At 62.1% G+C, this 21,035-nt stretch overlaps 1 protein-coding gene across 2 annotated transcripts; it reads right to left on the reverse strand.

Annotated features, from left to right (window-relative positions):
* Positions 1-3,583: 3,583 nt before the first annotated feature.
* Positions 3,584-10,832, reverse strand: NUDT14 (nudix hydrolase 14). Of its 2 annotated transcripts, XM_081050086.1 has the most exons (6): positions 10,682-10,830; positions 7,960-8,031; positions 7,560-7,603; positions 6,955-7,019; positions 6,577-6,814; positions 3,584-3,897 (listed from the first exon to the last, which is right to left on the reverse strand). In XM_081050086.1, the coding sequence occupies exons 1-6, from the start codon at positions 10,760-10,762 to the stop codon at positions 3,657-3,659; spliced, it is 741 nt and encodes a 246-aa protein (XP_080906212.1). In that variant the 5' UTR covers positions 10,763-10,830; the 3' UTR covers positions 3,584-3,656. The 2 variants fall into 2 exon arrangements, with proteins under 2 accessions (XP_080906212.1, XP_080906213.1); XM_081050087.1 differs by lacking the exon at positions 7,960-8,031 and having other exon boundaries at positions 10,682-10,832.
* Between the last annotated feature and the right edge of the window lie 10,203 nt (positions 10,833-21,035).

Here is a 21,035-nt window from a genome sequence, read left to right on the forward strand (position 1 = left end):
ACACTGCCCTCTACCACTAGGGTGTGTGGGAGGCACTGTCCAAGGGGCCAAAGCAGTGGGAATGAATGCCACCACCCCACCCCCACCCCCAGTTTCACAGCTCCTTCGGGACCCAGGCCTCAGGAAGAGCTGGGGACCCCTGAAGGGATGGGCCTTGCTCTGCTGTTCCAAAGGCTCATTGCACCTGAGCCCACTGTAGGCTGGGAAGGAGCAGGACACAAGCCAGGCATCTGCACACACAGAACCCCCACCAAATAAGGGCCTTTGAGCTGTGTTCAGGGCCCCACTTTCGTCCTGCAGGGGCAGGGGGTTCCCTGTGCAGACCCTTCCCTTTGCTCTGGCCTGGGGCTGGGTGCTTGAGGTACCTGGGTACTCGGGGCCCCAGGAGGAGAGAGGAGCCCTTCAGTTCCAGGGTTCCAGGGCTACATCCCTACCTATACCCACAGTACCACACTCAACCAAGCAGTGAACAAGGCAGACAGCCCCTGCCCATCCTGGTCAGGGGTGGACAGAGGACTTAGATAAGTAATGTAGAGTGACAAACGAAAACCAAAACCAGGGAAAGCGCCTGCTAAAACAGAGGGCAGGCAAAGGTCAGCCAGGTGAGCAGCTGGGATTGCACATGCAAAGGCCCTGGGGCCAAGGGAGGCTGGCCCCAGTGAGGGCCTGAGAGAGACTCAGTGGCCAAAGCAGAAGGGGTGAGGAGCATAGGTGAGGCTGGGGTGGAGGTGTGGGGGTGTGAGTGTGAGCACCAGGCTGAGCTGGGCCTCCCCAACGAGAGTCTTCCTGCTAAGACCAACGGGAAGTCACGGAAAGCAGCGGAGCCGGGTTGGGCTCCACGTTTGTGACTTACATTTTCACAAAGATCCCTGGCTGCGGGGGAGGGGCAGGGAGGCCATAAGAGGCCACTACCACAGTGCAAGTGAGAGGGGCCCGGTGGCCAGCTGGGGCCTGGAAGTGGAGCCCCTGAGGATGGGGGAATTCCAGTGTAAAAGAACAGCCCCCCCGTGGGCCCCTCCCTCACCCAGTTCTGAAGCTTCCTGCTCCCGGCCAGTGTTGGGAGGAAAGACAGCTCAGGCTGCCCACAGGGCTTGCTGTGCTGCCCCGTCCAGAGATGCTGTGCTCTAGCTGAGGCTTTCTCTGCTGGGAGGCACAGTGCAGACCTCAGTCCAGCTCAACCAGGCAGGGATGCAGCATCCCTAGGGCATGCCCTGCCTCAGGGTACAGAGAGCCCCCGCCTACTCCGCAAAGCTGGGGAGACGGGGGCCTCGCCCATCTGCCTCCCTCTAGGCCCTTTGGCAGTGAGACCCGGGTCCCCTTGGCCAGGGCCCCTGGGCAAGCATCAGGGCAGTACCCAGGATCAGCAGACACAGGACACCTCTCTGTGGGGCAGGCTCCCTGCCTCCCTGCCTAGGGTGCGACCCTGCAGGACACAGAAACCTTCCCTCCTGCTCTCTGTCCCCTTTCCCCTCCTGCCTGCACCTAACAGTGCCCAGGAGAGGTTCAATGGTGCCCAGGAAGGTGTCCACTTCAGGGGAGGGATGCGCACTGGAGGCGGCTGCGGGACAAAGACCCTTTCCTCCTGGGGTGCTCTCTGCTGGGCTCTCTGCAGCCTTGGGCCAGAGGGCTTGACATCCAGTGGGAGTCAAGAGCTCCTGCCTCCACCCTGTCCTGCCAGTCTCTTCCAGGAAGGCCCCCATCATTGTTCTGGGGCCCACTGGGCCACAACACCCGTCTCCCAGTTCTACCCGCCCCCTAGCCTGGGGGCTCCCACTCTGAGGCCCCCAGAACAAGGGGCTCTCCCAGCATTCTCTGAGGTGGGTGCTCAACTTGTGCTGAACACAATGTGCTGGGTTGGGGGCCACTTAACCTTGCTCCGGGGGATTCAGGACCAGGCTGGGGTACAGGCTGCTCAAGGTTTGGACAGAGCCTGCTGGACTCAGGAGTGAGCTGTGCTTCCGCCCCTGTTCTGCGGTGCTAAATATAGCGGCCAGGGAGGGGAGTTTCCGGTTACAGCCCCCCCTTTCCCGCGCCCCCCCCCCCGCCCCATGCCGGGAAATCGATGCCAGTTCCATTAGGCTCAGCAGCAGTGCCTGCTGACCTGCCAGAGCAGAGGGGGCTGGACTGCACCCAAGTCCGGGGACCCTGTCCCCCACCCCTGCCCCGCCAGTCTAGAGCCCGGTCCACTCCCTGGGGCACAGAGAGCCCCCAGCCCCACCCTGTACTCGCCAGTCTGGGCCAGAGGGCCAGTGGAGCTCTACGGCTGGGCATCAGGCAGGCTGCAAAGGGGGCTGGGGGGGGGGGCACCTGCCCTGGGCCTCGTGCTCAGATGAGTGGGGCCCGGGGCAGCCTGCTGGGGCCTCCTCTGGACAGGGTGGAGCTGAGCTGCTCAGGCCCCCACTGCAGCCGGGCCGGCCAGCCCTTTGGACACACTGCTTGCCAGAGGGCCCCTCCCCAACAGCATGGCACACACCTGGCTGGGCTCCCAGGAGGCCCCACCTGGGTGGCAGCCGGCATTTGCATACAGGTGATGCTGTTTGGGAGAGTTGCTTGGGCACAGCCTCCTCAGGATGGCCTGGAATGCCAGGTCCAGGGGCTGTGTGCACTGCGCCACTCTGGCCGGGCTTGGCCAGAAGCATTCCCCGGGCCCACAGCAGCGGAGGGACCTGGGTGTCCCTCCATGCATGCTCACGGAAAGCACCTGCCTACCTGCCTGCCTGGGCTTAGCCTGAGGAGCACAGGAGGGTGGTGGACCTCGCCCCCAGGAGGTCGCCCCACCTGACAATGGGGTCTCAGCAGGAGCCAGAGGCAGCGTGCCCTACCTCCACGCCCTCTGCCTTTGCATCCCAGAGCCCAGTCCTGAGGGGCAGTGGGGCACAGAGCACTAAGCCCAGTTCACAGAAAAGGCCCTGGCCACTCTGGCTAACAGTCCCCGCATGGCTGTGCAGGCAGCACCCCCTGGATACTTTGTCCTCCCCAGGGTCAGGAGGCCATGACGCAGGCTGCCCCCAGCCTGTCCTCAAAGGCAATACCCATGGGGCTGACCAGAGGGTCAGGTCACGACCCTCCTAAAGGGTCAGGTTGGGCCCCCATCCCTGACTGGCTGACCATGGTGACCGGCACACACTTCCCACAGTGGACTCCAGCCTGCCCGTTGCATATGGAGCAGGCTGGGTGCCTGGCTGAGCCGAGCGCTCCTGTGAATCCAAGCGCTCAAGGCTGATGGAGAGCAGCCTGCCCTCCATGACAGGCAGGGGCTTCAGGGCCACACACACGGGCTGGCAGGCGGAAGAGATTGTCCCGCAGACCCCAGGGCCACCAGCCCAGTCGTCAAGGTAGGAACCTCACTTCCCCAGGGGCGGGGAGCTCAGCCGCCAGCCAAGTGGCCCTAGCTCACTCTGTGTCCTGGCGCCCAGTGGGCCCATCCCCAGGGCCCCCAAGCACTTCGCTTGGCCTGGCGCATCCCCACTGCTCTTGGCCCTAGGTCGCACAGCCATGGTGGCACACTTCTGCTGCCGAGAGCCCACCGTCTCGCCTCCCACCACCCACCCTAATGACACCTTGGAGCCAGTGCACACAGGCTGGAGCTACAGCAGCTTTTATTGGGTGTGAGGGGAGGGTGGCCAGGACTGGCCCTGTCCACACCCTCTGGAGACTCACTGGAGACCTAGGCCAGGGGCCACGCAGCTGAGGAACCATGAGACACCAAAGATGACGCCGAGCGTCTTGGGGACATCCGGGTTGTCCGCGAACGCCTGGGCGCCATCCAGGGGCAGGTGTGTGACCTCGATGAGCTCTCCCTCCTCCGCCAGGCCTCCGCCCGGGCCGTCCCGCTGGGCATCTGTCACTTCTGCATAGAACATGGTCTGGCTGGAGCCGGTCACTCCCACGCCAGACCTGTGGGTCGAGACAGCATCTGCTGAGCCACCGTGCAGAGCCCGCTCGTCACCCCTGCCTCTCCCACAGCCCTGTCCGCTCTGCGCGTTCAGCCCTCTGGCAAGCAGGATGCCCCCCACCTGTGGGCAGGCTGGCCTTGAAGACAGAACAAGTGCCATGCTGTGAGGGACCATGTGGCCAGGCCTGTGGGCTGCCTGGAGGAGCTGACCATGGTCCCAACCAAAGCCAGCCAGGAAACAAGGGCCCTCAGTCACACAGCCCCGGGAGCTGGACTCTGGGAGGACCCTGAGACCCAGACGCCCTGACTGCAGCCTGGAGAGCCCGAGTGGCAGGCCCAGTTCCCCTGGCAGCAGATCGCTGACCCACCGCAGCCATGAGGCTGTGGGCGGTGGAGCCGGTCAGTGTCTGGCAGGCTGTCTGCTGCAGACCCTGGTGCAGGCCCCTCCCTGCCCCTCTGCTTTCTGGGGCCCTCGGCCAGGGCCTCCTACCCCATGGTGGCCTGAACCCGCAGTCCCCTCCAGGCATCCAGGGCTCCAGGCTGGCTGCGAGTGGGGACTTGCTGGCAGCCTGTGTGGTCTGTGCCTGTGACAGCTCTCCACGCTGCCACTTGCAGGATACCAGGCTGGGGACAGCCAGTGCCAAGGCAGCCCAGGCAAGAGGCCAGGGCTCAGGTAGGGGTGCGGTAGGGTGGCGGCAAGGTCCCCAAGGCCAAGCCCATTGGTCCTCGGCAGCAGTGATGTGTGAGACAGCTCCCTCCTCAGTAGGTGGTGGCCAGAAGGGGATGCTGGCCCCCAAGAGGGACTTGGGCAATCAGGCAGAAGGCAGTGGCCCAGACTGGCACTGGTGGGGGACACGAGTGAACAGCCGCGGTGGCTACTGGCTAAGAGGACAGGTTAGCAGGTCCCAGAACAGGGGAGGAAGAGCCAGGCAAGGTATGCAGGTTAGAAGGGAATCAGGGGGCATCTGAGACGACCAGGGAGTGCGGGAGTCCTCGGTCAGCCCAGGCTAGCTGAGGCCAGCCGGAGGCCTGCATGGTGGAGGCCGCCCTTGGAGATGCGCCCCACACACAGGGCAGGGAGCAGAACTGAGGGGCTTTCACTCTCCACCCCCCAGGAGGGGACCCCACTCAAACTGACCTTGCCCAGCTGCTTCCTGCGCCCTCTGGCCCCTTATCTCCCTCAGACCCTTCCTGAGGGCCCATTTCCGCCGGCGGCCAAGCCTGCACCTTTGATGGAAATGCCGTCTGTGGGGTTTCCAGTCCCAGTTTCCGCAGGCTTGTGAAGGAGACGGCGTGACCTTTGGCCCAGCCCAAGAAGACTGTGCTGGGCCAGGCTGGGCACTGCCACTCCTGCCTCACTCAATCGCGTCCTTAGCCTGGGCCTCGTCACCTGTGCCTGGGGCCATGGAGAGGGAGCCACGGGCCTTGCTACAGGGCAGCATGAGCTGTGCTGTCTGTCCAGCGCAGACAGGCCTCAGGGACAGCTGACCTGACCTCCACTCGGCCCTCTCCAGTCCTGCCTCCCCGCAGCCCCACCTCGATTCCAAAACGCAAGTCTGAGCAGGCTGCCCAGCCCCCTCAGGACCAGGTGGTGGCCGACTGGTCTGTGGAGCCAGTGCAGCTGCACCTCTGCCCCCTGTGTAGCACGTCTGCCGAGCAACCCCTCTGCCAGGACTCTGCCAGGCTCATTCCTGGGGGGCAGCCCCTCGTTACCTGCCCCCAGGCCGCCAGGGCAAGTCCTTGAGTCTCTGCTTCCCCAGCAGGCTCAGGGACCAAGGAGCCACTGGCCGCCACATGGAGGACCCCGCCAGAACCCTGAGGCCCCTCCCACCAGGATGTCCGAGCTTCTGGTATGAAAACCCACATTTAACACGGAGGGTCCTCTGGCCTACCTTCTTCCTGGGACTGGGAGTCAACTCCAACCCCAGGCCAGGGGACACCCTGACGGGGCCCTGGAGCCCGCTGAACCAGGAGGGCCCTGGGCCCAACACTGAGAGGCCCCTGCACCGGGCTGAAAAGGGACAGAGCCTCTGCCCTCTGGGGAAGGCCCCGTACAGCACTAAGCGTGCAGGACTCTGAGGCCCTCAGGACCTCACAGCACCCCTGGGAGGGCTTCGCCCCCACATCCTGTCCTGGAAACATGGCGCCAGCCGCGGGCCTCATGGGGAGTGTGCAGCAGGGGCACCTGGGCTTTGGTGGAGGCAGGCCCTGAAGTCCAGGGTCCAGGTCACACCTCTCCCCCATCCCCTGGAGTGCTGGGGCCCCTCCCGCTCAGAGCTCAGCCTTACCCTCATTCCTGAGCCACTGTCAGGGCAGATCTGTGACTCACCCCCACCCCCAACGCCCGCCTGGTGCTTAATCCCACAGGAAGTAGAGGCATCTGTCAGCAGCAGCTGCCACCAGAGCCTGCCCCATAGGGCTAGGGGCCGCAGGGTGGGGGCACGGGCCCAGCATACTCCCCAACAGCTTCAAGAACCTTGGGTCCCGGCCGGGATCACAATCTGGGCGCGTTCCATCCCACCTTCCCCCAACTCCATGCTGAAAACAGGAGTCGAGCTGCTTGCACACTCCTGGGGACGGAGTGCTCACCGCCTCCAAGCAGCCTGGCCAGCCCCTGGGCAGTGCTGACAGCAGGACGCTCTTCCCCAGCCTTGTCGGCAGGTGGGCCCAGCACCACTCACTTGTAGGTAGCCACCCGGCGCAAGTCGGACGGAGCCAGGCGGTAGCCGCACTCCTCCCAAGCCTCCCTGCAGGCCACTTCCTCCAGCGAGAGCCCAGGCTGGTCCACAAGGCCGGCGCACAGCTCGTACGTCACCCCCACAGAGCCAGGCAGTGCCCCCGGCAGCACCTGTGGCCTGTCCTGGTCCATGGCTGCCAGGGACCCTGGGAAGTGGCGCTCCACCTCGTTGGCATACACAGCTAGTTGGGGGGAGGGCAAAGCACAGTCACAGCCACGTGGTGTCCCCGTCCATGTGACCCACTATAGGCCAGACCCCCTCACCGAGCCTCAGTTCTCCCGGGAGTTCCATTTCCCCATGCCCCACTCTGGCCAGCCTCACCTGGCCGGAACTGCTTTACCAACACCAGGCTCCTCTGAGAAGAGTTGAACAGGAGAATGGTCACACTGCAAGGGGCAGGGGGGACAGAGCTCAGCACAGAAACAACCCCCTCACCTCACCTCCTTGGGGGCCCTGTTCCCGGCACGCCTGGCCCACCTCCTCTCCCCAGTAGCCCAGGAAAACTGGGCCCCCTGCTCAGCTGGAGAGACTGAGGTCCAGGTAGGGCCAGAGCTTGCCAGTCACACAGTTGGGCTAGGACCCAGGCCTACCATATGCCAGCTGGCAGAACGGGCAACAGGGTGGGGAAGGACATGTTGGGCAAGTTGTGGGCTGGGTGACTGACATGACATGTGCCTGCTGAGCACGCTACTGGAACCATACCCCAACACTTGGGGGCGAGGGCCCCCAGACGGTCTCTCCCAGGTCCAAGAGGGCCTGCCCACTGCCATGGTCTAGGTGGACCCAGCCTTGGGGTCCCTCAGACAAGGGAAAGTGAGAGTGGGGATACATATGGAGGGGCACAGAACGCAGAGGCAGCGTGCGGTTCCATGCCCTGGCTCCCAGAGTCCCCATGGGCATCAGAGGGGTCCAGGCTGGGCCCTCACCTGTCATGTGTCTTCATGAAGTCCCACGACTTCTGAGTGCCATTCTGAAAGAGGGAGGGTGGCAATTAGGGTGGCTGCCAGCATGGGTGGAGGTACTCCGGGGAGCTAAGATGGCTAGACAGACCCACCAGGGAGGCTCACTCCCAGCCTCAGCCCATCGGAGACAGGAACTCCCCGCAAGTCAGGGATGGGGAGCAGCTTGGGCTGGGCAGGGAGGTCAGGAGGCCTGATATTCTGAGGGTAAGGCAGAAAAGCAGGGCAAGGGGAGGGAAGGCATCCCAGGCAGGCATGCACACCACCCAACACAGATTAAGTACAAGGAGCTGCACAGATGTATGCTGTCACCAAGTGTGGGAAGGACCATGGGCATGGGGGAGGGGCTGGCAGGCCATATCCTCACAGTCAGGGCAGGTAGGGTCCCAAGAGGGCAGAGCAGAGACCAGGTTTCCATTGCTAAAGGTCCCTCCGGCCACTAGACAAAGAAAGATAAGAAGGCAGGAGGGAGGCTGGCCTCCTGAGAGCACACCGGCACCAGAACTAGCCGGGAGACGGGGTGTCGAGCTAGGTGGGAGTGCACACTACAGGACACGGGTTCAATGACAGTGACTGGACGCTGTGACATCTCCTTCCCTGGCCCAGTCTCTGTCTTGGGCTGTCTTGCATGCATCCTGTGGTCCTGTTGTTCTGTCACTTCCCTCCACCATCCTGCTGCCCGCCCCTCCCCCCAACCAGGGTCACTGCACCCCAGCAGGCTCCCAGAGTTCTGGGCAGCATTCAGTGTATGAGAGGCAGTGTGGGGCAGGGGCCAGGGCCCAGCCTGCTGTGGCAGGCAGAATGGACACCAGTGGGGTTCCAGCAGGCAGGGGTAAGAGGGGCCCAGAATCTTGCCAGCTGGACACCATTAGTTAAAGCAGGCTCCCATCCTGGAGGCCAGAGCAGGCAGTGGCCATTCTACCCCGCCCCGCCCCCTCCCCAGGGGGTCTCTGCAGATGGGGCTGAACCTGGGGCCCTGCCCTGTGGCTGCCCATCACCAGCCCCTCAGTCATTGGGTCAGCCAGAGGCCCTGGTGAACTGCTGGCCCCACCTGTGGGGTCTGTCCAGGCCACAAAGTGGACATGGACCTGAGCACCAGAGACACAGAAAATGCAGCCGGAGCTACAGAAGAAGAGGACGCTGAGAGACAGCCTTTGTGAGGACTTCCTGGAGGAGGTGACACCCCACCAGGCCCCACAGAAATGAGGGAAGGGTATTCTAGGCAGGGGACCTCACAGGCAGAGGCCCACATGCTGGTCTGCAGGTAGTTGGGAAAATTGGTCTGAACTTAGCCAGGAGGCATGGGCAGCCTTGGTTTCTAGGGGCAGGGAGGGCCGATGTCCTGTGTTGTGCAGGCTGGGCTGCCCAGGAGGCTGTTCGCAGGTACTGCCCCAGAGGCAAGCCCGGGCCTGCCTGCAATCCGGCCACCCTGGGGCCAGCCACCCACCCAGGACAGGCTCCAAGGAAGGCCTGCCCCAGTGTGCCAAATGCATGCTGTGCCCCTACCTCCCTCAGGGTAACTGTCACGCGTGCAGTTCTCACAGACCCTTGAGGTTCAAGATCAAAGCACCCATCAGACCCTTAGGCCCAGCCAAGGTGAGGTGCAGGACAAGGTCAGAGAGGCCTGCTGAGGCCCAGTCAGCCCCTCCCACAGACCCACCAGCTTGTGGCCCCAGGCCTAGCTCATCTTCCGTGGGCCTGGGGGGGAGGGGCAGGACTGGAGCGAACACAGTCCACTGCCTTCAGTGCCATGGGGTGCCCTGCGTCTGGTCAGTCTGTCTACCTGTCCACCAGATCCCCCTGGCAGGGTGGCTGCACTGCCAGCCCAGTGTCCCCTGGCACCTGACGGAGTGCTGGCCTGGCCCCCTGGCTTGTGTTCACCACAGCCTGCTGCCTGCACGGCTCAGTGCTGGTCACCCATCAGTGGAGCCGGGCTTGAAGGTGCCCAGCAAGGCTGCAGGCGTGCACAGGAAGTGGGGGTGCACTACAACCACGGGCCCAGCAGGTATGTGCCTGGCCCACCCTGTGCCCACTTGCTGCTGCCCAGAGCCCCAGGCCCTTGGGGGCCGTGCTGCCACCATCAGGCATCCTGCCCCAGGCCAACCCCAGGGAGACGGGCAGGACCTCCATGTCCCACACTGATTCCCAACTGGCCCCACTCCTGCCACAGGCCAGCACTGCCAACCTGGGTGCATCATGGGGAAAGTGGGGGTGCAATGGCCTCTCTCAGGCTGGGAACCAGGAGGGCCTCACAAGGGTGGTGAGAGGAAGGGGCCGGGAGAGGACAGGGTGCCTGTCCTGCTTGAGCCGGGCTGAAGGGCAGCCTTCATCCAGCAGGAGGCAGCGAGCTGGGGGACCCAACCCGACAGCGGATGGCGGACAGATGTGAGGGAGGAAGGCGGCCAGGGCTCGGTGAACCCCGGGATAAGGGCAGAGGGAAAAGAGGCCATTCATTCACCCCTGGTGAAAATACCACGTGCCCGGGGCCAGGGGACACAGCGTCCTGTCCCAGGAACAGGGTCCTGTTCTCCCTGAAGCACCACTCCCCGGGAGGCAGCCTGCCAGTGGGACAGGTGGAGACTCTAAGGTGCTGCCCCGGGGAGAGCGCCCCCCTGGAGAGGCTCCCCAGTGCTCACCCAGCTCCATCTCCGGCCTCTTCCCTCCCGGCCTCCTCTCGTCACCCAGATCTCAGGGGAGGCCAAAACGTCCCATCGCAAAAAGGGCCGGAGCCCAGCAAAGCCTCCTGGGAGGGATGGGGGACCTCCCCGAGGTGTCCCTGCCGGAGCCCCATCCGACCCAGAAGCTCCCGCGGCGCGGGAACCCGGCGAGGCTCCGGGCTGTGGGCGGGGCTCCGGGCCTGTGGGAGGAGCGGCGGGCCCAGGCTCGGGCTGTGGGCGGGGCTCCGGGCCTGTGGGAGGAGCGGCGGGCCCTGGCTCGGGCTGTGGGCGGGGCTCCGGGCCTGTGGGAGGAGCGGCGGGCCCTGGCTTGGGCTGTGGGCGGGGCTCCGGGCCTGTGGGAGGAGCGGCGGGCCCTGGCTCGGGCTGTGGGCGGGGCTCCGGGCCACGGGGGCGCCCGCGGGGCGGCCTCACCTGGCGGTAGTGCAGCGTGAGCGGCCGCAGGTAGGGTGAGGACGCGCAGCGGCCCACAGCCACCGCCTCGATGCGCTCCATGGCGGCGCGCGCGGCGGCCCGGCCCGCGCGGACGCGGCAGGGCTCCCTCCGCACTCGAGCAGGCGGCGCGTGACGCGGCTCTGGGCATGCCCCGTGCGCGCGGGGCGGGGCGGGGCGGGGCGGGGCGGGGCTGGCGGGCCGCGCGTGCAGGTGGCACCTGCGGGAGGCCCCGCGCCGAGAGCGCTCGCGGCGGGAACGCGCCGAGTGTGCGGACCGGGAGGGACTGGATTGGACGGCTGCGAGGGGCGTCGCCGGCGCTCCGGGACTTGGGCCGCTTGGTCCGGGAGAGTTGCTCTTGGAGGAGCAGTTCTGCAGGTGATGAGCCAGCGGAGGCCTCTTCCACGGGGTCGACCACAACCCCGGCATGGAGTCGTCCAGAGGAGGGCGCAGGCCACACGGAAGGAGGGACTGCGCTCTGAAGAGAGAAACCTGGCGGTCAGGGCTGCGTAGCGGAGCCAGTGACAGGACGAAAGGAGAGGACGTTGGAAGCTGCGCGCAGGGGTCACTGGGCGCGCGGGGGTGAGGCAGTGTGGACACCTAGAGAGACTCATGGCTGGGGAGAAGGTTCTGGAAGAAGGGCAAGGTGAGAGGAGCAGGAGTGGGGAAGGGACAGGCCCCGGGACCTAGGCAGAGCCAGGCTGTCCCCTCCAGGTTCCTGGGGTGCGGGAGCTGACCTGCGCTGCACGGGACTGTCCACCGGCCCAAGTGGGAGGAGCTGCTAGTCCCAGTCTTTAGGGCTGTTCCTCCAAAGAGCCCCTCCCCGCTGACACCCCTCCCAGGCTGTGGAAGGGCCCCGTCCTTGCTTGGGTGTGGACCCTGAGGTCCCCCTCCAAAGTGGCCACTGCCTCCCCAGGGGCAGGTACAAGTGGTGGGGTGAGGGACCTGAGCCCTGCGCCAGTGTCTGCTGTCTGAACTGTGGCCTCGGGAGGGACAGCCCAGGTGGGGCTGGCTGTGCGGCCTTGAAATCAACTCCCATGTTATCTGTTGCCTGTCAAACACCCATTTGCTCCCATGTCCCCGTCCCTGGGTAATGGCCTGGCTCAGCCGGGCAGACCCCCTCTCCCCTGTCCCCAGGATTCTTCTGGAGGCTCAGTGGGAACACACATCCAGCCTGGCTGCCTCAATTGTGTAGCTAGAACAGTGGGACTGGCGGTTGTGTCACCATGTGTGACCTCTCCGTGAGGCTGGCCTGGGCTTCCCTTCAGCAGGGTGGTCTCAGAGTGGATTCTTCCGCAGCCAGCTTCCCGGCACTCAGCCATAGGCCAGGCTTCTCGTGACACACCCTCAGATGTCAAGCAGCGTCACTTCTGCTGCATCCTGTGAGTCACCGAGAGTCGTGGGGAGGTGACTTCACAAGGGATGGTTCATAGGGGTCATCGTCGGAGACTAGCCATTGCAATGTCCCACTCGGTAGGGGATGGTGCTTCCTAGCCTTGCCATGGCCACCTGGTGTCCTGGGCTGGGCAGACCGCCGACCGAGAGCCCATCCCAGAAGCTGGCCCCACACCACCCAACGGCCAGGCAGGCCTCTTCCTCCAGACATGGGTCACAGGGTTGGCCCCTCCCTGGAGCACAGGCCACTTCCTGCCTGTGGTCGTGTGAAAAGTCAGGACTAATCACAGAGCAGCGGCCAGACCCAGGGGGAGCACAGGGCCCAGGGTGAGGGGTGGGGGGCCACCCTGGAAGCATCCCCACAGGACATTACTTTCGTCATGCTTGGGGGAAAATAACATTTTCATAATAACACAAGCTGAGGGGCTGGTGGTGTGGGTGGCAGGACTTAGGTGCCGTCTGTATATTAGCAAGGTGCCACCCCCGTGGGGACAGTCTGGCAGGTCCTCAGAAAGTTCAGCATGGACTTATACCTGACCCAGCATCCCACTGCTCCATGTACCCCAAGCAACCGGGAACGCACTTCCACAGATGCTTGCGGCAGCAACACCGTCCACAATTTGTCCATCAACACACGATGGACACCTGTGGGCCGGCCATATGCCGGAATATGAGTCAGCCATAGGAGGAAAAGCATTCTGACTCCTGCTCCCACACGATGACCCTGCGGTTTTGCTACAGGAAAAGAAGCAGACACAGAAGGTCACAAGGTAAAGGATCGATTCATAGGAAATGTCCAGAATAGGCAAATCCATAGAGACAGAGAGTGGATCAGAAACAGGGGGCTGGGGAGGGGACGGTGGGGAGAGACTGCTGAGTGGGAAGCGTTTCCTTTTGGGGTGATGCAAGTGTTCTGGAACTGGACAGAGGTGATGGTTATGCCCTGTTATGAATGTACTAAATGCCACTGTACACAGTAAAAGCGTTAGTGTTATGCAAATTTCAGTTAGGTTTTTTTAAAGAAAGGAAAATGTATCAGCAAGACTGTAGGAGCATTTGACGCTGGCCGTGGCCACCCAGCCCCACCTCCACACGCCCGGGCCCTTCCTGTTGGGCCAGGACCAGGCCCCTGCAGCCTAACCGCAGCCCTGGGGATGGAGCCATGGGGGCGAGGCGTGAGTTTCCTGAGTGAGGTGTGAGTTCTGCCATTTTCCTTTTCCGAGTGTTTGCTGGCGGCTCAGCACTGGAGCCTGGTTAGAGAGGGGCCATCGGGCCTCCGAAAAGGGAGAAACCACTGCTGGGTTCGGTATTATGGGGGCTTCGGAGACCCCCCAGGGACGGTTGGGGGGCCAGAGTGAGCGAGGGCTGAGTGGACACAGAGACTGGTGCCTGCACTACATGAACAAAGCCAGTGAACACCGTGAACTCAGTGGCTTCAAGCAGCACAGCCTTGGTTTCCCATGGTCCTGAGGGCAGAAGCCCAGCGCAGCCTCACTGAGTTCCTTCTGCAGGCTGGGGCTGGGGCTGGGCTCCGGTCCGGGCCTTTCGCAGCCTCTGGAGGCACCCATGCTCTTGGCTCGTGGCCCCATTCTCTCCCTGACTGCTTCCTGCTGTCACATCTCTGCTCTGGACTCCCATACGGCCCTTGTGAATACCCCGGGCCACCCATAATCCAGCATCATCCCCCACCTCAGGGCCCTTCACTTCATCATGTTTTTGCTGAAAGTCCTGGGGATCAAGGTGTGAATGTGGAGAGCTCACCAGGTGGGTCCTGTGCCAGGAGGGTTCGTGCCAGTGGGGCCTTGGGCGGGGTTAGTGCTTCAGGGGCAGTGAAAGGACTGGCCCCTCGGGTGGGCAGGTGCCAGCAGCACACACAGGAGGCTCCTGCTGGCTGCCACCTCCCTTTTTGGTGAGAGGGGAGGGTGGCTACACAGGGGTCCCCAAGGGACACAGGCCTAGGAGCCCAAGTAGCAGGGTGAGCGGGGCTTCTTTGGGCAGTGCCCAGCAGTCTGGACAAGTGGACAGGTGGACATTGGCTTCTTCCAGGGTTCAGTCTTTTCCCAGAGGGGTGACAGGCGGTCTGGTGCAGAGCAGTAAGGATACTGGTCAGGAATTTCCTGACATGACAGACCGGGGACAGGAGGCACCAGCAGTCCCTTTGTGGGGCTCCAAGTGTCAGTATTTGGGAGGTTCTCTGGGCCTTTGGTCTCTCCAGAAGAGAGCCATAGGCCTCTGGCCTGAGCCACACAAACCAAGTGTCCACTGACCCTGCCTCCAGCTCCAAGTTCGGCCCTCAGACCTGCAGGGGCCCAGGAGTCTGCTTTCAGGCTTCCTTTTCTGTCCCGTGCACGTCACCAATTCCTGTACCGGCTCACGGGGTCATGGAGGCTAAGAGGCCCCAAGACTGCCCCTGGCCGGTTGTGTGGTTCCAGCCCGAGTCCAGAGGTGAGAGACCTGTGTCCCTGCCTGACCACCAGGCGGAGAGCAATCTGCACTCAATCCGCCTTTTGTTGTGTCCAGGCCGCCTCGGACTGGTTGGCGAGGTGACCCATCCAGGTGCCAGCCTCATCCGTCAGCCTCAGGCACACTCAGAATAGCGTCCCGCTGAATGTCAGGTACCTCCCAGCCACGCTGACAGGACACTTAGCTGTCACAGAAGGAGAGGGGGGAAAGACGTAACTTACACGTGGAAGGAAATGTGAGCAAAAAGCACATTTTTTCCCCCTCCACCTCCCCGCCCCCAACTCCAGTTCAAGCCGTTGTTTCTCAGTCTAGTTGTGTAGGACACAGCCCCCTGGCCCAGGCTGGTGTTATGAGCCTTGCGCTCCCCCTGGCTCAGGCAGTCGGTCACCAGTTGTCAGTTGGCCGTTCACAGCAGCTCACGGCAGCTCTCGCCAGCTGCCAGCCGCTCACGCTGGCCACCAGCCACTCATGGTAGCACATGGTAGCCCAGGCAGCCCACAGCAGCCCACGGCAGCTCATGCTGGCTGCCAGCCACTCATGCTGGCCGCCAGCTGCTCACAGCGGCACACAGTAACCCGCGGCAGTACTCAGCAGCTCACGGCAAGAAAGCACATCTTAACGAGCTACTGAGTGTGCGTGCTCATACAGGGAACACCCAGTGCTGAGGTAGCTAGAGGTTCTGAGGTGGACACACTGGAAGAGAGAAATGTATGCATGCATGTGCATGTGTGTGTGTATGCAAATGTGCATGTGTGCACACACGTATGTGCACACATATGTGCATGTGTGTGCGCACACATGTGCGTGCATGTGCTCGCTTGCATCCTGCGTATGTGCATGTGTGAGTGAATGCATGTGTGTGTCTGCATCTGTGTATGTGCATTGATCTGGGCATGTGTGGGCATATGGAGAGCATGCATTGTGTGTGTGTGTGCACGCACCTGTGCACCTGTGTGTGTGTATGCAGTGTGTGCGTACATCTGTGGAGAAAAGCTGAATCCTCCAGGGCTGAGTCTGAGGTCATGGCGCCTCTCCTACACTCCCTCGGCGCCCACCTCCCGTCCTCGCAGGCCTGCTCACGGTTAGGGGCGGTCACCTTCATGGTGTGTGCTTGCAGAAGGTGATGTGCCCCCCTGTCTGGCCCTGACCTTGAGTGGATGGTCATTGGTCCTAACAATGGGGGCTTCTGAGCAAGGCTTTCCTCCTCATCTGCAAAGAGACACCCCTCCTCTTTACCGACGCCATGATCATGTCCCTGGGAGCCTGAGCCCAGTGTGGGCCAGCAGTGCCCCGCGTTGCTGTGCTGCCATCCTACTTTCTGTCAGGCTCCTGCTGATTGTTGCCGGGGTGAAAGAGTGCCACTGAATTTTAAACGCTTAGATGTGCAAAGTGTTGTACATGCAGAAGAATACACAACATGTATTTGTATAACGTACAGTTTAAAGAATGACATAAAGGAGACACGCAGGAGCCAGAGCACAAAATAACACATTTTTTGTACTCTGGAAGCTTCCAGGGCCCTGGTCCCACCAAAGTCTCTTCTTCCAGATGCTGTGAACCATCCCCTGGGTCTTCTGAGCCTTTTTCACATTCAGTGGGTGTCCCCAAGCTGGATTCTCTTGTGTTTGGACAAACTGCTCAGCTGAAGGCCCCAGGAGAAGACAAGCTGAGCAGAGCCCAGGTTGGGTGTGGCCTCTGCCTCCCTGAGAGTTCCTAGGAGCCATTATGGGGCCATCAGTGGGCAGGGACATGACCTACGGACATTGAAGCCCCCCATAGTCTGGGCATCTGGCAGGTCTGGGGGTTGAGCTGCTCTGCGTTTCTGCTTCTAAACTCACAGCGCCCTCTCCCAGTCCTCAGGTGTAGGTCAGGAGCGGGTCAAAGCAGACACTCCTAGGGGAGCCCACATCCTCAGCTGCCCCAAGTTGCCATCTCTGTCATACTGTCTAATCTGGATGGCTGTCCCACAGACATCACCTTCACAACCCCCCAGGGACTCACTTCCCCTGGCTCCTGTGTTAGAAGTTCAAATGCCAGCCCCCTCTTTCTTGGTTTCCATCCTCACTTTAATGCAGCACATTCTGCAGCAGTAGAGTGCGTGGAAGATACATTTTAACAGCTGCCTGTCTGAGAAAGTCCTTATTACACCTTCACTACTTGAATGATAGCTGGGCTGGGTGTAGCTTCTCGCTTGGAAATCACTTTCCTCCCGCACTTTGTAGGCATTGCTTCATTGTCTGCTCTCCTCCAGTGGCTGCTTCTATTATGAGGCCTCTTTGGGGACCTAACACATGTTGATGTCCCATTTGCTCTAGAGAAGAGTGTGCATCTGCTATTGACTGCATTATCCAAGTTGTCCACGTCTTTGCTTGTGGACCCTGGAGCTGTCTGTGCCTGAGACAGGTATTGGAGGGTTTCCAGCTCCAGCTCCAGTTTGGGCTCAGCGGTCGTCTGATGCCGTGTATCTTCTGAGGCTATGTTTTCAGTTGCATATATGTTATATTTTTTATCTGCTATTCATCTCAAAAGTAGTGACATCCCCAGGTGGCTGGTTAGCTCAGTTGGTTCGAGTGCAGTGCTGATAGCACCCAGGTTCTGGTTCGATCCCCGCATGGGCCATTGTGAGCTGCGCCCTCCTAAAAAAAAAAAAAAAAAAAAAAAGTATTGCTATCCCTCTTTGTCCTTTGTGATGCCACTACTTTAAAATCTATTTTCTGATTACAACGACTACCCCAGCTTTCCTTTGGTTAAAAAGTTCTCCAGCGTTTATTTTCAAGCGTGTGTGTCCTATTATCGTAAGTGTGTATTTTCACAATATAGTGCTGGTTTGGGCTGCCTGCCTCTCCACTGCCCCTAGGGCCTGGCATGGGCTGGACTTCCTGCCCAGCCCAGCCCCGTCCCCCATTTATGGCAGGGTTTCCCCAGGACAGAGGGGCCCATGCAGGCCAGAGCCAAGCTGAGCTGGGGGCAGCACCAGGCCCACTGGCCAGGTCTGGAAGGCTGGAGGGGGTGCAGGATGGGTTGGGGGCCCTCCTAGGGAAGAGAGAAAAGGGTGGAGTGGGGCGTGGGACAGGCCCCTAAGGTGCAGAGGCAGTCAGAGAGCTGTGATTGGCATGCTGAGCCCTGGCTGTGACCTCACTGGGGCCCAAACGCAGAGCAGACCCAGGCTCCTGGGGCATGCACCGCCTTGTGGGCATGCCTGTGATGTTGCCCTCGGGCTGGTGGCTGGACGGAGGCCCCCATTCCCAACCTCTAGGCGCCCTTGGGTCTTGAAGGGAAACAGCTCAGCCAGGAGCCCCAGGAACGCGCAAGCCCCATCACAGACCCAGCCCGCCCGGAAAGCGGGAGCCCGGGGAACAATGACCTTCGTGTGACAGACTTTCCCCTCAGTGGGAGAAAATAGAGTTTAATAGAATGGTGATTTCCTGCATTTGTGCCTGTGTCTAAGCAGTGATTCACACGGAGACCTCCCACATAGAGGAGCTTCTAGCCAAGTCTGCCAGGGCTGGGGCCCCCACAGCGCCACACCCCCAGGGCCAGTCGAGGGTCCACCAGCCATCCTCTGAGCCCCTACCCTCCTCCTGCACTTCAGCTTGACCCAAGCAGCTTGAATACGTGCAAAGGACCTGAGCTGGACCGACAGCGACAGGGCTGAGAGAGTCTGGGGACTTCCTGGAGGAGGAGCCCCTGTCCAGTGCTGACAGCTGTGCAGGAGCCAGCACGGTGGGGGGGGTGAGGAGAGCTTCTCTAGGGGCACAGAGGTCAGCAGCTCTCTGCTCCCAAGAGGTCAGGGAAGGCATATCGTGTTTTGAACATCCAGGGAGCTATGCAGAGGGGAGCAGGTTCGAGGAAAGGTAGAGATGCAATGTCTGAGCCTCCTTCCACACTCTGGGGGGCCGACGAGATCCCTGGGGATGGGAGGACGAGGGCCACCATGCAGGGGCCCAGTCAGAAGGTGCCAGGCACCCACCAGGGGGTCCTGGGTGGCATATGTCCTGAATGGCCCAGGTGGTCAGACCCAGCGTCCCGGGGACACTGCCCTGCTCAGGGGGTGGGCACAGGCCCTGGTGATGGCGGCAGGATCCTGAGGGAACCCTCTGGGGTTTTTTCCTTCTGGAGAAGAGGTGTGAGGGCAGGGCCTCGGGGAGGACATCTGATCCCTACCTCCCACTGTGGGGCATGGGAGAGGAAGCCACGTGGGTTGGATGGGGACCTCACGTGGGGGCAGACGTGGGGCCCAGGCTCACAATGAGTCCTTCTTCGGAAATGCAGTAAAGGTCTGACCTGCCCCTACCTGCACCCTGCTGGCTCTTCACCTGGTGCTTTCCTGAGAACCTGTGACCCAGACCCGCAGGTCTCATGTATGCTCCAGGCCGCTTCAGCCTTTCTGTAGTCCCTGGAGCAGGGGAGCTCATGTGACCCATGAGCAGCTGCTACCACCCCAGCCCATTGTCCCTCCCGGTGGCCACTCGCCTTTGGGTCTTTTCTGGGTGAAGGTCCCGTTGAGCACTCTCCTGCCTATTCCTGAGGCTTCTGCCACCCCCATACCAAAACTGCGCTATGGCCAGACCATCTCTCCCCTGCAGCTCTGGAGTCCCATCCCTGGATACCTTCTTTCCACCCCCTGCCCTTCCCCTTTTGGCAACACAGCATGGAGATGGTGGGATCAACCTCCCTGCTTTGTGAACACATGTGGCCCCTCTCCTTGGATGTCCCTGACACCAGTGTGGGGCTGGCCCGTGTGGCCATGTCACTACACCATGCTGGGACACCCTGCTGCCGGAGCCCAGCTGAGGCAGCTGGCCGCTGCCCTCTGGACCACATGGCATCCCGCTGAGGCCGCAGTGCCTGGCCGTGGCCTTCCCACCATGGAGCGATGGAGCGGCAGGGGTGTGAGGTGGGCCTTCCCACCAGCCTCCTGCCTCTCCCCTGCCTCCCTCAGGGCAGGCCCTTGCGTGGGGTGTGGGGCTCCCCGCTTGGTTTCCACAGGCATTTCCACTCAAATCTCTTCCACATCATGTCATCACTTGGCCTCTCAGATGGGTTCCAATTCAGGCCCCCAACACCTCTGCTGAACCTTCTGACCTCCAGCTCCTCAGGCCGAGGCACCAGGTGGCAGAACTCCCCATTTCCCTGGTGGGTGCCCAGGCCCTTCATAAACACTCGCTGTCCTCGGAAAGCACCTACTAAGTTCCAGTGCTGTGCTGGGCACTCTCCGTCTGACACCTTGTGCCATCTGCACAACTCCCCATGTTAGAACTAAGGAGCTCAAAAGGGGACAATTGCCCATGGCTAGCAGTCCAGCCCTGTGGGGACACAGCCACTGTGGGGCCTGGGTAACAACTCTCCCCTTGCTCCTCTGGCCTCAGTGGTGGCCTCCTGCAGCACTGAATTTCCAGGGTGCCCAACTGTCCTCTTGGTGCTCCCCCAGCCCTCCCCAGCCCTCGTTACCAACTCCTGATATTAAATCCCTCCATTTGAAATACCCGTGGTGGTTTTTCTGATTGAATTGTATTGGTTTAGGGGAGGGCTTTGCAGGCCGGGCTGTGGGGGGGCTTCCGAGGAAGGAACGGCTAGAGATTCTAAGGCACTGGGCAAAGGGCGGGCTGAGGTCTGGCCAAGGGAGGACCACCCCTCCCACGGGCGGGAGAGCGGTCTGTGCCTCGACTGCCTAGATAAGGACTGCTGAGCCATGCTGCAGGCAGGCTCCCACCTCCCACCCTCCCAGCTATGGGTGAGCACGTGGCGCAGGCCCTGCCAATCAGTGCTGCACTGAGCTGACCCATGGGACCTGGTGAGCCGGCAGTCTTGGAGCAGAGGAGACGACAAACAGGGAGGCCTGGTGAGGGCCCCAAGGAGACGGCCTGTCCATACAGGGCAGGACTGCACAGCAGTGTACAGCGCAGGGAAGGAGGGACAGCAGTTCTGGCCCAGGTGGGGAAGCACCTGGGGCTCTGTTCCCCTCCCTCCTGCCTCTCAGCACGGAGTCCCGAGTGGGCTCCTCCTACTGTAAGGAGGCAGTGGGAGGTGGATTTCCATCCCCTGGAACTTGAGTCCTGACTGATGCTGTTACTTACCTCTTGGAGCCTGTCACCCCCTGCTAGGGTTCAGGGGCAGAGGACAGGCTGGGAGAGGCACCCCTCGGCTTGAGGACGTCCCTCCTCCTTCTGCTGCCCTCCCCAGCTCTACAGGGTCTCCACCATGGCTTCCCCAGGAGGGGACACGCTGCTCACCCGCCCACTCTGCAGACGGCTGACGCCCAGAGGAGAGGGCTGAGCTGAGCCCAGCTTCACTCCCCCCTCTGGCTCTGAGCCCCAACCCCAGAGCGCCCCAGGGGGGTGGCCATCGCCTATGACCCCAGGCTGGGGCGGCCTCGTCGTCTGGGGCTCGGCTCGGAGAGTTTCCGCCCGCCTGCCCCAGCCCGGCCCCGCAGGAAGTGGCCGCCTCCTGAACAAAGGGGCCGGCGGACAATGGCCAT

This window comes from Rhinolophus hipposideros (genome assembly GCF_964194185.1).
Source record: "Rhinolophus hipposideros genome assembly, chromosome: 5".
Classification (NCBI taxonomy): Eukaryota; Metazoa; Chordata; class Mammalia; order Chiroptera; family Rhinolophidae; genus Rhinolophus; species Rhinolophus hipposideros.

Bases quoted from the DNA above. Each gene is read 5' to 3' on its own strand.
- NUDT14 (XM_081050086.1), bottom strand. From the start codon at position 10,762: ATGGAGCGCATCGAGGCGGTGGCTGTGGGCCGCTGCGCGTCCTCACCC. The intron at 8,032-10,681 runs GTGAGGCCGCCC...TTCTTTGTCTAG, and splicing joins TCACGCTGCACTACCGCCAG to TGGCCGGAGGGACCTTTAGC. The intron at 7,020-7,559 runs GTGAGGGCCCAG...TGCCCCTTGCAG, and splicing joins TTCATGAAGACACATGACAG to TGTGACCATTCTCCTGTTCA.